General features: G+C 37.2%; 1 protein-coding gene across 2 annotated transcripts in view; it reads left to right on the plus strand.

Annotated features, from left to right (window-relative positions):
• LOC139454460 (apoptotic chromatin condensation inducer in the nucleus-like) overlaps positions 1–17,605 on the plus strand; it is a 53,697-nt gene that overhangs the window by 20,231 nt on the left and 15,861 nt on the right. The window contains exons 5-7 of one of the 2 annotated variants that reach the window (XM_071236173.1): positions 2,010–2,201; positions 3,291–3,432; positions 17,047–17,329. In XM_071236173.1, the coding sequence (XP_071092274.1) occupies positions 2,010–2,201; positions 3,291–3,432; positions 17,047–17,329 (617 nt within the window). The remainder of the gene's footprint in view (positions 1–2,009; positions 2,202–3,290; positions 3,433–17,046; positions 17,330–17,605) is intronic. The other variant, XM_071236174.1, reaches the window with a different exon arrangement.

Here is a 17,605-nt window from a genome sequence, read left to right on the forward strand (position 1 = left end):
TTAGCCATTTTATTACATGTGTTAAATGTGAACATTTTATAAAAATGAAACCGATGACAAACATGTTAATTGTTGAATGGACTGTAAGAAGTGACAAATCGGCACATTTCTCTGGACTATGGCGGAGGTACGAGGCTGACCGCAAGGTGTCAGAGGTCAGCATCACCAACCTTTGAGGTTTTCTGTGGTAAGGGACGATCTAAACATGTAGGTTGTGACAAGGGCCCCTTGACTTACTTACAAGGAAGTTAGGGGTGACCCAGTAGTCAAATGCACTGCAATTTGCTGTGCTGAGTTGCATCTGCATATGTGAGGAATCTATAATCGTGAGTTGGAATCCAAAATCGTGTGACTATGTTTCTTGGGTGTCAACACTATGCTTGTTGGTTTCTCCAAAATGGTAAACATCCAAGACCTAAGGCTTTCCTTCCTCATCAAGCTGGAATGCTGTGATATAACTAAAGAACTTGGTATTAAACCACAACACACTCGTGCGCACGATATATACACTGCTGAAATATTCTTAACTGAAACACTATTATGGTCCATCATTGAATCCGGGAAGGGGAAGTTGGAGATTTTCAAATCCTAGATCTGCTTGGAATTGGTTTTGATTAGAGATATGTCTTATAAAGGGATATGTTATGAGAACAGTCATGTTTGGTATGGTGGTTCAGTTGGCTTATCCTCCAGGTAATGCATCTAGAACATACATTGAATTTGAAGGTAACATTGTCATATGAACAGAGTCAGCCAACAATGACAAAATAGACCAATATTGTAACAAAATTTATTAATTGAGCCAAATTTCTTTCTACCAATACTGGAAGGTTGATGCCCTTCAGTTTCCTTCTTACAGTTTACAAGGAAGACAAAATTAATATGTTCAGATAAATTGATGATTCTTGTCATTATTCCTTTGAATATTACATTGATTCCTTACTGTTTTCATACATCTAGCAGACCATAAAACTTTACTGGTCTATATTTTATATAGCATTTTAGGATCCTAACATACACACTTTCCTCATTGATGTCCGAAGTTATCAGTAGAGATGACAAAAAGACATTGCAATCATGTCACTACTGTTATTACAATGCACAGAAATCAAATGTTTCTAATATCTGTAAATAAAAGAACTTGGGTGAAACTTTTCTTTGTAAATTGTATTTATTTCTTTGCTTATCAATTTAAATATTTATGCACTGAAATTATTATTTTTCAGTTACTTCGGAATTTTAATTCCTACAAATTGCATAAAAATGGCTGTGAATGTCATTTCATTACACTTCAGTCAGTTCCTTTTAATTCAATACCTTATCTGTTGAATAACAATAGCACTTACCAGTAAGGAAGAGAATTTATGGATGGGAAACTTCTTTATTATGAGGAACACAATGTTTCTGAGTATATAAATTCTCTTCCTTATGTGTGTCACTTCTAAATGCCTTTTGAAGACTTCACTTACCAGTAGTTCAGACAACAGCACTAATAATAATATGCAGTAAGTAGTTGTATCCTCAGAAATTAGTTGTGGGTTTGTTTGATACAACTACCCTACCGTTAAACAGGAATAATAGCAAGAACATTATAAAAGTATGACCATGTCCTCTCATTGTTCATCCAAATTTGTCAAGATAGAATTTCCTATCATGCATACGAAACGGGTGTGAAGCATGTATTAAAAATTACGCCTATTTTTTTGTAATCGACATAATGTTTATTAATTTCAAGTAAAAACAAAGATCACATGAAACATTGAACCCTGAGAATTGCGCCTTTCCTTTTTTTAAAAAAACAACAAACCCCACTGACTTGGTTTTGTTGCAATATATTGCGACAAATCATTTTATTCTAACCTCGGGGCTTTTTTCATCAAACTATCCGATTCATGTGCAGTTTGTAGATCATTCACAAGCTGTGTCACTGAAAGTATCAAACACTTGTTCGCCATTCTTCTGGGTCTGTCGAAAACTGGTTGTGTTTATCGGTGGATGTTTCATTTCAGAAGAAAAGAAACACCGTGAAGAAAGTACAACAGCTGACGAATCTTCAGCAGACGAAACCCATTTGGCAGGTAAACCGGAAGTAATCTCTCCGGATGTGACGTCGAAAGAGGTCAAGGCCGTTGGGAACGCACCTGCCGCGTCTGAGACAGCCATGGGCAGAAAGCGGAGTTTATCAAAATCTTCAGACAAAAGTAAGCATATAAAGCTTTTAGTACATTTGACTGGCTAGCAACAAGTAGTAAATGGCTTGTTCATGTTGTATCTTCGTTCTTTGAAGAAGTCGGCTTGTGCCTGTGTTCGGCTTGCTAGTGTCACGTGTTTATGTGCTAGACAATAACTGGAGCCCCCTTCGTGCATAATGGCCGATCGCTATTTGCCCGTCAAAGTTGTCAGTCACGCACGTGACAGTAAGCACACTTCCAGAGACACATTTATGCACTTATTACATTTGAGAACCGAGTACTGGTTATGCTTAGGTCGTATTGTCGTTGATGTTCAGTGTTTTATTTTCACAATTTGCCTTTGTGAAATTGTGCGAACGTTGCATGTCTGAGAATTTGGAAGAATGTTCGTCATCCATCCGTCCATTTTCGTATGGCAAACACTTGACTTCAGATTGTTTAATAATCAGTGCATATCCATCGAGCATTTATTGCAAAACTCAATTATGTAAATATGGAAATTAATTATAATTTTGGGAATTAGTTTTAGTGACGTGAATATAGGTTTATCAAGAAATCATTTTAAAAATGTACAATCACTAGACCATTTTGATTAGTCTCAGCTATGACGGTTAAACTGGATTAGTAAAATTATAGTATCATCTGGTTCTTTTGCCCCAGCTTCGTTTTTGATATATAAAACACTTCATATTGCTGAAACGAAATGGATGTATTAAGCACCCAAATAAAAACTTGTCCAGTTTGGGACATATTTCTCAGTTTCATGTTACTGGGAAAAGAGACAGAAAAACCATAAAATGTTCACTTCAAAGTCATTGTAGTTTTATATGAAATGTCTGAAGAAGTGAAGGAAATATATTGTTCCAACAAGATCATGGAAGCTTCGCAAAATATATTTTAACTTATGCTGTTTTTCACTCTTTAGAATGATATTTTTACAAGAAAAAACAGGGCAGTACAAACAAAGTAGTCTACAGGAAGTGGGTAATACTCCCTGCTTCCCTGTAAAGGAATAAAAAGTATAAAATACACATAATTCATCTTAATAAATGTTAATGATTAGAATGTCATCAAGTTACTTCACAATTTGTTTTGCAGATGAAAAGGCACTTAAGGTACAGAAAGATGCAGATTCCAATGGAAAGAATGCTGACATGAAAAAGGCGAGAAAATCTCGATCGAGGTCCAGGTCAGGATCTGAAGAAAGATCAAGATCGCGATCCAGATCGTTATCTTCTAGGTAAAATGATTTGAAAACTCATTCTCTGGAATCATTTAAGTACTGAAAGCATGCTACAAATCATTAAGTAAAGGATTCATTTATAATCTTCACAAAATGTAAAACCTATGTTCCGACCATTGATTTGCGCTGTATTTAATATGCTTTAGACATTTGTGCCTCTTACAGAACAGTTTAAACAGATTTTTTGGAATACAAAATTTACAATCAACCACTTGTTTCTGTTTTCACCTATTATAACCTTGATCAAAACCTTAACTGTCACATGTTAGGCTAATGGATGTAAGGACTAAAGTTGCTTATTTGGGTTTTGAGTGTTGAGAGGAAAGAAAAGCCTTGATTTATGATTTGTATCATGCATTGAAATAACAGTGAACCAGTCAAAGCAGTGGACATTTTCCACCTTGTTTAATTAAGACCTGGTGCATTTTATTTTTGTATTTCTAACTCTAGATAAAATGTACAGCATAACCATGTGAATATCAGATCGGTGGTGTTTTTGCAGATCATATCTTATGTGGTCTTGACATTTGGGACAGGGTTAAATAGTGAAATTCTAAACTTTAAATATTGGATTTGTTCTTTTAGATGTTCAACTTCATTCATGTGCATGTTATTTAAATGTCTGCACAGTCTATAAATACAAATCAATTTGCAACACTATTGTTGACAAAAGTTGGTCAAGTAATGAATCAAACTACCTTTGACTAAGATTCAGGCAGAGCTCTTGACCCGAGTGAACTTCTATACTTCTGGTCATGTTGAACCAGTCATTTGAAATATTTGTTCACATAACACCTGTAAAAGATCTGTTATGACATTGTTTGTGTTTAAAGCTTGTTATGCTGTATATTTTCTAGAGTTACAATTAAAGCAAACGTAAGTGGCTTATGGGTGCAGAATGGGTTGGATTCAAGTTTCTGCTTATGGCTACAAATGGTAGTTGCAAACATTCTTGTATTTGACATGATGTGTAACACATATAGGTTAATTTGATGGTTTCAACGAAACAAAGATAGCTCTAATGTGCTAAAGAATTAGGTTTGGTGTTATTGGTCTGTTCAGACAGGGTGCAAAACATAGTTTGGATTATAACTGATATACAGTTGCAATAATTGGTTGTTCAATCACTTGTTCATTCAAACAATGCTTCTTTGTGTTATAATTGTGAATCGCAAAATGAACTGATTTTCCTGGCATGTTTGGAATTTAATATATGCCCTGATTTCAGTTATTGTCCAGTTGGCTTATATACTTAATCATCACATGTAACTGAAACTATTGTTTCATTTTCAAGTGACATTGTGAAAACTTGACATGCACATTTAGAGACATTCATAGCTTTTCATGGCTTATTTTAAAAGTGCATATATATATAGAAAGGATTTTAGGGGCCAATCCACAAAGCCATCTTGGTGCTATGATGACTAAATTTTGTACTTGGGCATAGTTTTATCATAGTCTTAATGCTGAGATTACTTTGTTGAATGGGGCCCAGGAAGAGTGTTACCAAAAACGAAATGCCAAATCCAATTTTATTTTGATAACATTTAATAGATGCTTCCATTTATGTGTTACCATGTTACTTTTTCACGTGTTTACTAGTCTGTTATTGATGTTTTTATCATTTAATGGTTCCAAATGTTCATGGTATTTTGATGTTTGGTAACTTAGTTTGGTTGTAAGCGTGTTGAACAATCTTATTTCATTATTGTTCCTAGAAATAGTTCTGCTGCAGTTAGAAAGCAATTTGAATATTTCTTGAAAACTGTTTCTTTGAAAGTGTGCCAATGTCCTCTTTCATTGACTATACATTTTGGCCAGTGTTTCTTGATAAAGACAGTCCATTTTGTTCCATTTTGTTCCATGGGTCTGTTGAGGAACCTTTTTGAACAAACATGGAGAAGAACATTGGGTTATGATAATAACTTTCTGCCAGCTGCTTCATGGTAATTGTATTTATTTGACAGGACTCTGTTGTGCATTGCAATTTTGTTTCCATCTTGTGAATATTGTCATTTGGTCAGAAATAGTTGGTTTGACTAATTAGCAGTGTTTCATTCGTTTATTAATTAAACAAGAACAAGAGAAAGACTGTCAGGGGTTCCTGACTAGATTCAGTCCATTATTTGTTTTTCCGATTTTCCATGAATGGCTCATTGGTCACACTGACTATCTTTGACAAACCAAATCATTGATATAAATATTTGATCATACATTGTGTAAGATATTCATCCTTGAAAACTGGACCCAGTTGCTTGAAATCAGCAGTCATTGTACATGGCCCATTTGCCTTCTTGCATCACTTGTAGCTGACATTGTAATCTTCACTTTCACCTGAAGGCATTTCGCTGTTTGTCCTCATGTACTAGATATGTAGTCAGCCATCTTAGTATCATCATTGTCATAAATTTGGAATTCACAGAATAAATTTATTCAATGCTATATTTGGACTGTTTGTTTTCCTTTCACTATTGGAAGTGAATCCAGTCAGCACAACTTTCTCTTGTTCTTGTTGAGGTGTAGTGGCTTGCTTGATAGGTGGTTAAACTTGCAAAATTGTCTCATAATGGTGTTAAATTGTGGCTCATCGCATCTTATTCAAAATGATGCCTAAGCATCAAAGTAATATCAATAAATCCAAGAATTTTATTTCCAATTCAAAGTTTTATCCATTTTTAATGAGAAGCACAAATATATCAGATTCTCCTTTTTAATTTTTACTTCCATGTGTTTTGAAATACAATTAGTACTTGCCATTCACAAACTGAATAATGTTCCTTGGATATAAGCTTTGTGATTGCATTCAGCTGAGACAATTGTCAAGTTTGTCACACATCAAGTGTAAGTGGCAACACCTCGGTGAGTTGGCAGTCAAGACATCAGGTTTTTATTGACTGGCATCACCATGTCGAGGATGTACCATGGCATCCAGCCAGAATGTTTCCATTGTGTGGAGATGTTCCTTTGTGGATAAGGTCAGTTAGACATCACCACAGATTTACTTGTCCAAGACTTGTGAAACTTTACAGGGACTAGTTTGGGACAGTTGCCCTATTATCCTACAGGTATATAAGTTTGGACCCCTTGTTGCTCTGGGGTAGCTCCAAGTTTCTCAAAATTGAATATTTGCAACCCTAATGCCCCCTGTTTTCCTTGCCTTTTGGACACACCCTCCATGGCAATCTCACTAAATACGCATAGTTTCGGAAAGCGCATGTTAAATCTCCAATAGTAAGTAGCTCTGGGGATATAATTTGGACATATGCCTCACCATAGGGGTGGTTCGTAGCGCAGGGATTCCTCTTTGGAAACACAGCTGAAGGAAATGCAAAACTTGCAGGTTATTAACACGTATGATGTAACAACTTTGGTTACATTGCAACTTGCAAGTATGAGCTATAATGAAGTAGTCATCAGTAATTTAAGAAATGTTCTTTTCGGACAGCAGTGAGATTTTGCTTTGCTATTGTTTTAATGACTCCAAAATATTGAATTGTCTTTCAACATACTTTTTTTTTATCGTTGGGTTATATTAAAGAAGGCCTCCCATTAATATCATGTGTCTGCTAGCTAAGAACTCTTCAGTGGAACACGGGTGATGATTGGACAAGGATGGTGATATGTCATTGTTTTGGCCAATCACAGAAAGTGAATGAAGGACACTCCAGAATGAACACTGAAAAAGCTGTAGTCAAGGTAACTGCAGTATCTCGCCCTTGTGTTGTTAACCCCTGCCACTGTGTTCCGGTTACATGTGGTGAGGGTTGAGTGCACCATGTCATAACCATGTCTTGAAATTTGTTGATGACAGCCCATGTCATTGTATGCTTGTTTTTGTAATTTCGTATCCCAAGTGTGATACGTTTTTTGCAGCATTTTGTAACAATCTACACGGATGCCACACTCTTGGGCCTTCGCAGAACACTGCAATCGTTTTGCCCAATACTGCGAAAAGAATTGTAAGAGTTCTTTCACTTTCCCAGCTTCATTGCTGCCATGGCTTAATGGCCACTTGGACATGGGAATACCTTGGTTAGGACTTCCGCTAACCCTAACACACATAATGTTAAAGTCTTTTTATCGCCTGCACTTGTAGCTATATGACAGATATTGGGTATGTGATATTAAATCACATGCACACACACATAATACAAAAATGTTCAAATTACATATTTGATGAGAAACAGGTGGCAGTATGACAAACTTGTTGTTGAAGTGATAAAACTACTTTTGGCTGTGACAGAACATGTGTATTACAAATGTATGTGATAGCATACATGAAGACTTGAACACTACAGCTGTAGTTTGTTATCTAAGGCTATGGTTTGACTATTGAAATGAGAATCAACTGGAAAACATTTGTCCACACTATGAAAATAACAGGTCTTGCTTTTATGATACTTCAAAGCATTCTCTGGTTTTCTTTACCAAGATGTTTAAGGGCACATTATAGTTTGACAATATGAGTCTGACAATATGTGTCTGAACCTGGCTTTTAGATGGGTGGACGAACTGCTTGACAGATCGTACTTGCATGAAACATTAAAAATAATTGCACTTGTCAACCATTACTTTTAGAAATTTAATAGGTGCCAGCTTGCACATAAAGAATTCAAATTCAGACTTAAACATGTTAAGGCTGCTAAATATTTTCTGTCATAATAAGCACCAGTTGGTATATATACTGTGACTGCAAATTTAGCTACTAGTCCGAACCCTGAGTCTTGTAATAATATTTCAGGTCAAGTAAGATCTGCTTATTCTATTGACATACTAAGACATTAAAACGCTACTGAAAATAATGCCACAATACAAGTTTGGACTGATCACAATTTCATTAAAATCAGATCTAAGTTTTTGCTGCTGTTAAACAAAGATCTGAGGACATCCCTTTACAGGTCATGTCAGAACGACCTTTCACAAACTTTGACCGACTACTGAAACGAATAACAAGAAGTCAATATCAGCCAATGAGAAAGCAGCTTTTCTCCTGGCTTTATGGCACGTGTTTCAACCTGGTGACTTCAATTTCAGACTTTGCTTGAAAAATATGTTGACACAGTTCTCAATTAAAATGTTGAAAACGGAACAAATGAACATTCTGGAATGTCTATTATATGGTTGCGATTGTATGGCAGTGCTTCCCAGGTACTGTGCAACGCCTCCTTCGTTCAAATTTGTATTCCATGGAAGCGAGAGATAGACGATAATTTTGACGGAATCAGTCGTAGGGGCCGTAACTGTCATTCGGAATACCCTGTTTTAATTTTTTCGAGGTTGCATAATTAGAAAACACAATCCAACTGTCACTGTCATGATCTGATGTCCTCAGATCTTTGTTTAGCGATAGCGAGAACTAATATCTATTTTAATGAGATTGGTCAGACCACATACTGTGTTCTTCATATTTCTCTAGTCCACAAAATCCAAATGCTCTGCTTGATATTGGTTGTTTAATGTTGCTCTCAGCAATATTTGAGTTATGACGACAAACTGTAAATAAACGACAATCCAGTGATTGATATGAGCAATGATCCACCTGCGCTGACACTCAGCATGAGACATTGACTCTAGTCCAGTAGTCCTTGCCAAACCCAATAGATATAGGGACTACCGGTTGTAGAAATATGCCTTTAAGGGTTTTGCTATATGTTGGCATTATGAGGACTAGTGGACTACAAATGTTAGTTTCTACCACTGGTCACACCTTCAGCCAAGTCACCGAGCTGACCAGCACCTCGTATGCAAGTATAGTTGATGGAGAAGGGGAGTAAACAATTGTAAAGGTCTGCTTTTATGACGGGTGAAAGACAGCACTCAGGCATGGTATTTCTGCAGACCTGTTACAAGTACAAACACCTTTGTCCTAACTTTGGAGTTTCATGAATTAACTACAGACTGTTACCAAAAGTACTTCGACAAGATGGCTGTCACAGTGATAACTTGTCAGTACTACAGATGCACTACAGACTGAAGTTGTAAATTGTACAAATAAATACCAGAGGTACCTCACTTCAGCATTTTGCTATGCTTCCATTAAGAAGGTAGACTGGTGTAGAGGGATCTGATATATGTTTGGGGGCAGTCAGGTAGCCTAGTGGTGAAAGCGTTCGCTCGTCACGGCAAAGACCCGGGTTCGATTCCCAACATGGGTACAATGTGTGAAGCCCATTTCTAGTGTCCCCCGTCGTGATATTGCTGGAATATTGCTAAAGTGGCTTAAAACCAATCTCACTAACCCACTGATGTATGTATGAGTGTAGGAAGACCAATTCTCCAAAAACAGCACGGATCAGATCCACTCAGCAATGGATGCCTTGCACTCGTCACTGAAGCAGAAGTTTGAGTTTCCGCCATACATTTTCAATAATGTTAATATCTGGGCTCTGAGCTGACCACATCATTGTTTGAATATTATTTCTGTTTCCACCTGATTATCAATCTTGATCTGTGATGTGTTGTTTTGGTTCATCCTCCATTTTTGTTGATTTGACTTATTGACATTTGCAATTAACTTATTACATTTCTCTCGTCCAAGTCATGGACATATATATATTCCGATTTTTCTGTCAGATCACTGCCTAAGTACCTCTACTACTGTCTGTGTGACACTTTAAAGCAATGTTGGTTTTGGATCACCCTGCACACCAAGTTCTCTTCATCCTTTTGCCAAAGATGCACCATTTTGTTTTTACCTCTCATCTGAAAAAAATAACCCTTTCCCAATGAATTTCAACCATCTTGTGCAGTAGCACCATTCCCATATAATTATCTGATTTTGTGTGGATCTTTATAATATTTAACTCTTCTTTTGTAATCATGAAACCTTAAATGCCTCTTGACATGTGTGAGATAACTTGACCTGTGCATCGAAGATAATAGTTAGGTCAAGTTAAAAGGTTTGCTGTTTTACAAGCTGTAGAACTCTCCGATCTCCCTGAGAGTCACTCTTTCTGGATCTGCCACTTCAAGGGTGTGTTTTCCAGCCATTCACAGGTTTTAGGAATTATGCCACTGCAGATTGTTTCATCTCAACATTTCTGCAATTTTAGGGCCACTAACTTTGTCAGTTGATAATTATTTGTTTCCCCTGTGTGCTATTTCTTTCTTTACGGTGCCATCATAAAGCAGACAACATATTAACAAAGGAGGTCATTTAACCAGTGTCCTGCGCATGAACATAGGATGCTAGTCCCACAAGTATACAATGCAAAATATTCAGGTAAAAATGTATCATTTATCATTAATTGAGACTTAAAATAGTGAAGAGTGACGAATCCCATCAAGCAGTCATCTTGTGGAAACACTTTTGGATGTTGATAGAAATACTATTGGATCAGGGTAAATAGTTTTGTTTGATCTGTTGACATCAAGTTTACACACTCTAAAAGTGTTCTTGCCAAAACAAGTCTTTTTGTTTGAATGGCTCAACCTCTTGTCACGATCAGGTAGTGAAAAGGATTCACCATCATTCTAAGTCAGCTGAAAAGCATCCTCCATATGGGAAGATGATATTCATGAAATGATCCTAGTAAGGAGTCTATAAACTTGGGGGTGGTCGCGTAGCGTCATGGTTAAAGCGTTTGCTGATCTCATTGAAGGCTGGGGTTTGATTCCCTACATGGGTAGAGCAGATGCCAACCATTACAATATGGTTGATATCATTAGAATATTTCAAACCAGATTTTGCCAATACAATTGAGTGAAATGAATTACAAATCAGTAATTGTTCCTTGTGAAGAAAAGAACATTTTTTGATGAGTTGGGATAAAATTCAATGCAGATAATTTATTTTCATCAAAGCCATCCAGTGAGTTATTGTTAACATGGTTAAGAATGTTACTATTATTTTTTGAATAGTTAGTTATTTTGGATGCTGAGTATCCCAGATACTGGTACCTCCACACAAAATGTTAGCATGGATAAAATGGTGTAATGCCGTGCTGACTCTTCAGTCGACATGAAGTAAATTGTCTTCCCTGATGTTTCATCCTGTCCGTGTACATATTTATTTGGTTTGTTGTTGAATTGTTCATCAATGCTATGGTCCATTGTCATGATTGTGGTACTTTCCTATAACACAACACACATCACTGGATAGAGCAATCTTGACATTTATTACCAGTTTTCAGTTTTCAAGCTTATGAAGCATTAGATTTGCATTAGGTCATCAATTTTTCAAGTTGTATTGGAGCGGTTTGTGACAAACTGATATTGTATCAGTCGATGTTGCTCTGATACTTGGTTTTAGAGACTTTGTTATGACTTTAGTGAACACTTTCAACGCATAAAAGTTTCACGAGAATATCATGTCTGATTGTCACTCGGAAATAATTTGTGATATATTCATGCTATATTTATGAAAGTTTGCAGACACACACATTGACCAAGAGATGTGTTCTGGCATTAAATTTTAAATATTGTCCCTTGGAAATAAGATCAAAATTCAAATTCTGGTAGGACTTACACCGAGGTTGCACACATCTTGATCTACAAGGTATCAAGTTCTTCCCGTGGGATTAAGGATTTCAATTCTGAGTATTAATCATGTTAAGATCTTCATACACATGGAAGATCAACTGTAGATGAGAGAATCGTCATGAAATTCTGAATCCATACTGATAAAAGAATGTCTCTGGGCATATTTAGGATGATTTGACTGTTTCCATGGAGATTAGTTCAAATTAGGGCTTCAACGATACAGGAAGGTCGCGATACGATACGCATCTCGATATTCTGGTCATGATACGATACGTATCTCGATACGCAATGATAAAAAAAACAAGACTTAAAGCATGTCAAGATTGAACCTTTCAGCTTTTACTATCTATCTATCTATCTATCTATCTATCTATCTATCTATCTATCTATCTATCTATCTATAAGAACCACAAGAGTAGCATTTTGGTACTGGCGATTGCTGTTGCAGGATATTTTTACGTATGGAACAATTTGACCAGTCACCCTAGGGACTTCCCGTGCTACATGTATTTCGATTGCGAAAATATATGTTGACATATATTAGTCAAATTGCCACAAATATGACTTTTAACGGGTCAAAGTATGGTATTTTTAATATATGTATCCATTCTCTAGCAACTAAAGTTCGTTTCAATGCGTCAAAAGCGGTAATCTGACCGTGGTTGCTGTATCTCTTCACACACGATTTCACCTAACTTAATGAAAACAATATTAAATGAAATTTTGAATACAATTAATAAAATATATTACAAACATAAGTCCAGATATACAATGAACACGTTTTAATAACAAGATAGTATAATATTGGTATTGAATTGCATACTTCAGTTCGGATTTGCTGACTGGTATTTTCGGTGTTATGTGCTTGTAGTGATCAGCTGATAATGTTTTATGAGATGGGGAAAAACATCTGTCGGTGTAAAACCTAAGCTTATTAAAAATGTAAGTACGTTTTTGGGAGCCATGCGTTACCGTGCTACAACCAAGTTAGCGGTTTATTGAAAGGCACAATAGCGAGGAAACCCTGTACTTGAGATTTGCGTTCCTTATCGTGGCGTATCGATAAATGGGCCCACGTTTATCGTATACCATGTCGTTGGTCAAGTATCGCGATGCATCGGAATATCGATGTATCATTTCACCCTTAGTTCAAATACAGTGGGTAAAAGGATTGACTTTTCTCTCTAAATATCAATGCAATCCCCTGGAATATATCTTTACGAAACTGCATGATACTGCAATGTAATGCATCAATAATGTTTTGAGTGTTTCTGACTGATTTTTCTCTATTAAATGATATCTGTTTTTTACAAGTATGACAGGATAGCCGAAATAAAGGTGCCTTGTCCTGGTGTATGTAGGCGCAGACATGTGAAACACGTCCTGGGTCAGAGGGTATGGTGTTCATCTTCCCCTATCGTTGCAGCTCACACTGTTCAAGCTTGGGGTATAAAAGTGTACATGACCCACTTACGAAAGCTTGCATTGATGTGTGTGAATTGAATAGTGATGAGACGTTTTCATGCAGTGAATGGTGATCTGCCGTAAACATTGTTCAGTCGGCCAAACATTTATGTGTGTCCACCTGCCATGAAGAACATAACATTATATATGTTGAAAGTAAAAGTAATTTACATGTTTAGTACTTCAAATCGTTTGCATCCTTGTAATAGCGTTAAATTTGCAAGTCCATAATTGTGATGGACCAAACAGCAGTTTACCAGCTTGAAGGTATGGTGTGACACATCCTGTCTGCGTGGACAGCATCAGAAATTGGCACAAGACCTGTAGTCCTTGCCAAACTGCCCAAATGGCAGGTAACCATGTTCTGAAATGCAGATGGTCACGGTCAATACCGGTGTTGGCATCACATTGTGCTTCCAACATGTATACAGGGTGGTGGAGTAGCGAACTGGTTAAAGCTTCGCTCGTCCCACCGAAGACCCGGGTTTGTTTCCCCACATGGGTACATTGTGTGAAGCCCTTTTTCTGGCGTCCCCTGCCATGGTATTGCTGGAATATTGCGAAAAGCACTGTAAGACCATATTCACTCACTCACTCACTCACTCACTCACTCACTCACTCACTCACTCACTCGAACATGTATACGCACAAACTCAACATTCCTGTTATTTCTTTATATACTACTAAAAAGAAGTTAAAGAACACTTGATTCTTTCATATTTCTATAGTTAATCTTTCATACACACATTTCCTGTCAAATTTGATTGGTAAGTATTAACATACATTTTCTGTCTCCTGTTTCAGAGACTCAGTTTATAATGCATTTATTATTATTATTATTACCTTTTTACAAACGTGACATCACAAGTACTTCACAACCCTTCACAACCCTAGCTGGGAATAGATATAGACTTTGAACAACAAATTTTAAGTCACCAATATGAAGCAATGCAGTTTACAATCCTAGACTGAAAGTCTAATTGTCAAATATATGGTGAATTCCCATTTGGTCACCCAGAAAGGCAACACGTAATGACCCTAATGTTAAAAGTGCACTAAGGGGGGTCCTATGTTCAAATACCATACAAGACTTCAAGGACCCCAGGTCCCCTTTAATTTTGAAAACTGGAACAGATGGTGATACCGGTACCCATCGGGAATGGGTGAGTGAGTGAGTTAAAATTTATCGTTGCATCAGCATTATTTCAGCCAAGTAGCTGTGTGTACAAGTGCGTCACGAATAAATTACCATATTTTCTTGAGTGAGGTGAACATTTATTTAAAATACCAACAACACAGCTGTGAAGAAGTGGGTGCGCATAATGAGTTTTGATGTCCCTTCTTCACCACCACCCCCACCAAACACACGCACGCATGCATGCACGTGCCGACGCCAAGACATTACCGTGAGCACGGAAAACCGCAATAAAAACTTGTCTTTACACAGTCAGGTTATAAAAAGTGTTCATTGTATATCTGGACTTCTGTTTGTAACCTATTTCATTCATTTTATTTAAAAATTCATTAAATATTGTTCGTCAGTATGTTTAAAAAATCCAGAATGGGTCCCCAGAAACAAATGGGTGGGAATAATGTGTGACTTGGCTAAATTTTGTCATTTTATCCAGATTGTCACACAAGCTATGAAACACTTATTGCCAGGACAATGTTCATTGATTTTGATGGTGTCATAATAGAGGTGGAATATTGCGCACCAGCAAATTACAACATTCATGCATTCTCTCACTGATGTGGATCAACAGCTTTGATCGATACCATCATTCAGTGGCAGTCATTCTGGACAGTGTGTGTCACTTGTGAAGATCCTATTCAGCAACCCATGCTTGTCTTAAAAAGCGACTGCTTGTCGTTAGAGACCACTTCCCGGATCAGGTGGTCACGCTTGCTGACAAGTACATTCTACCTGTATGTGAACATCTCTAAGCATATTAATGACCTGTCATGACACCACACTTGTGTGTGGTTTGTTTTATGCAGTCCTCGGTATTGTTCCTATCTTGCGCCTGATAGTCTGCTGACGGAACAGATAAGCAAGATTTGATCTGCAAGATTTGTTTCTGGCTGTGTTTTAGGCAGGTACAACATGGGTGTTTTTAATAAAGGACATGCTTGTTGTAAGAGACAACTAAGGGGATCGGGGGGTCAGGCACGCTGACTTGGTTGATGCATGTCATAATATCCCATTTGCGTGGTTCAATGCTCATGATGTCAATCACTGGTTTGTCTGGTGCCGTCTACAGACCGCCGTCATATAGCTGGAATATTGCTGAGTGCGGGGTTAAACAACAATCAAACAAATCTATGAAGGACACACATTGGAAGAACATGTTCTTAAACATACTGTGTTGCTTTACATATTAATGAGAACATTGAACCCAGCTAATGTTTCAAGCCTCAAGTGAATGATTGTCTTGACACAGCAATGTGGGGTAATAAGAAAATATTCAATTTCGGCTTGTCTCTTCTTTCTGGTTTGTAGAGCTTCCTTTTTACGAGAAACAAAGTCCATCTGAGCTGCCACATCTTAGAAATATGTTTAGGTAGTCTTTTTAAGTGTTGGGTGGTGTTTGAGGCTGGAATTGTCAGTTTGGTGAAACGAAACAGCGATTTTGACTGATTTTGAAAATACTTGTCATGAGTGAGTGAATGAGTTCGGTTTAACGCCACATGAGAGCTTTCGGATTTTCAGTTATTTCATAGCTTTTCTGCCTAATGTGAGAGAAAAGGTTAAAGTGATGTTGATTTTAAAGTACTGTCTGAAATGCTAGAAAATGCTTCTTGCCCATTAAAACAAGGTAGACTGTTGCTATTGAAATATCAAGTAACTACCAATCTACCTACCTGTGTCCTATCGCCCATCTTACAGTAGACAAATTTGAACGAAAACAGCAAGTTCAGATTTATTCTAAGTCCAATGTACATGTGACTCCATTATAACCATAATAATGCAGTCTGTGCAAAAGCACAGGCCAGTGTGAAGTCATCACCTTGTGATTGGGGTTGGGTAATTACCTCAGGCTATAGGCATGATAACACACGAATATTTTGTAAGTTTATCATCATTTTTTATGTAAAGGTATCTTTTCAGGCTAATCACAGTGTCAGCTAGATTAGGTACATTTGCGTTATTTTGATATGCAATTTTATTAGCCCTATCATTCATATTTATTAAATAAAGCCAGAAAAGCATTTTTCTAGCATTTCCAACAGTACTTTAGATGATATTTGCCACTTTATAAGTTGATTTAATGTTTTCGTTGTGTTCTCGTCATTCCCTCATGACTGAATGAAGCTCCTTCATCAGTGATTTGTTTTCCTTTATTTTGTCCCCACATTATTATTAAATGATATTTTCATTTATGTTGTGTACTGCTGTGCAAAGCGATATGCTCCAAAATGAAGTAAACATTTGATAGCTGAAACTTCAAGGTCATATCTCAAGGTCATATGATTGACTGCAGGTAATATGGTGACAGGTATGAAACATCATATCCACCTGCACATACTTTTAGTTTTAGAATAATCCTGTAGATGATCTTAGTTTTATTTCTGTGTGCATCTTAGGTTTGTTGATAAAGACATCAATGTACCCTAGACACAAGTCTGAAATTTGACTGTCTTTAATGTTGCTGATATTACTTGCAGTCCTCCTAGAAAACGTGGAGGTCGTAGACGTCAAACAAAGAAGGCAGATTCACCACCTTCCAAGTCCCTAACCAGATCATCCCTACGCCGTGCTCACAAGAAATCTCCCACCCCATCGCCATCAGCATCATCAGCTTCAGATGAGTCCTCACCAGAAGAAACTCCAGTCAAAAGCAGCAGAGGCAAAGGTCGGGGAAGGGGAAGAGGTAAAGGTCGTACAAGCAGGAGAGGAAGGTCAAGGACAATCTCAGGCTCCAGGTCTCCATCTCCTTCACCTTCAAAGGTAAATCGCACTAGTCATTACAGTTCCTGTTAGGTATCAGGTGTAGTTGTCTAAGGCTTTCTAATATTTAGTGATCCTTTTAGGGACATAGTGGAGAAGAATTTTCGAGCTTCAAGGAAATATGGTTAATAGGGTAATTCTCTGGCGTTGACGTTTCATGTTAGGCTATACATTTTGTATTTCAATTGGCTGTAGAGACTTTGTCTTGGTCAGCCCATTGTACTGAAGACACCACATAAGAATGTGTGTCAACAGATAACATGTCCAGTCAAGACA

Source organism: Haliotis cracherodii, unplaced genomic scaffold, assembly GCF_022045235.1.
Source record: "Haliotis cracherodii isolate W230 unplaced genomic scaffold, xgHalCrac1.p SCAF_10, whole genome shotgun sequence".
Taxonomy (NCBI): Eukaryota; Metazoa; Mollusca; class Gastropoda; order Lepetellida; family Haliotidae; genus Haliotis; species Haliotis cracherodii.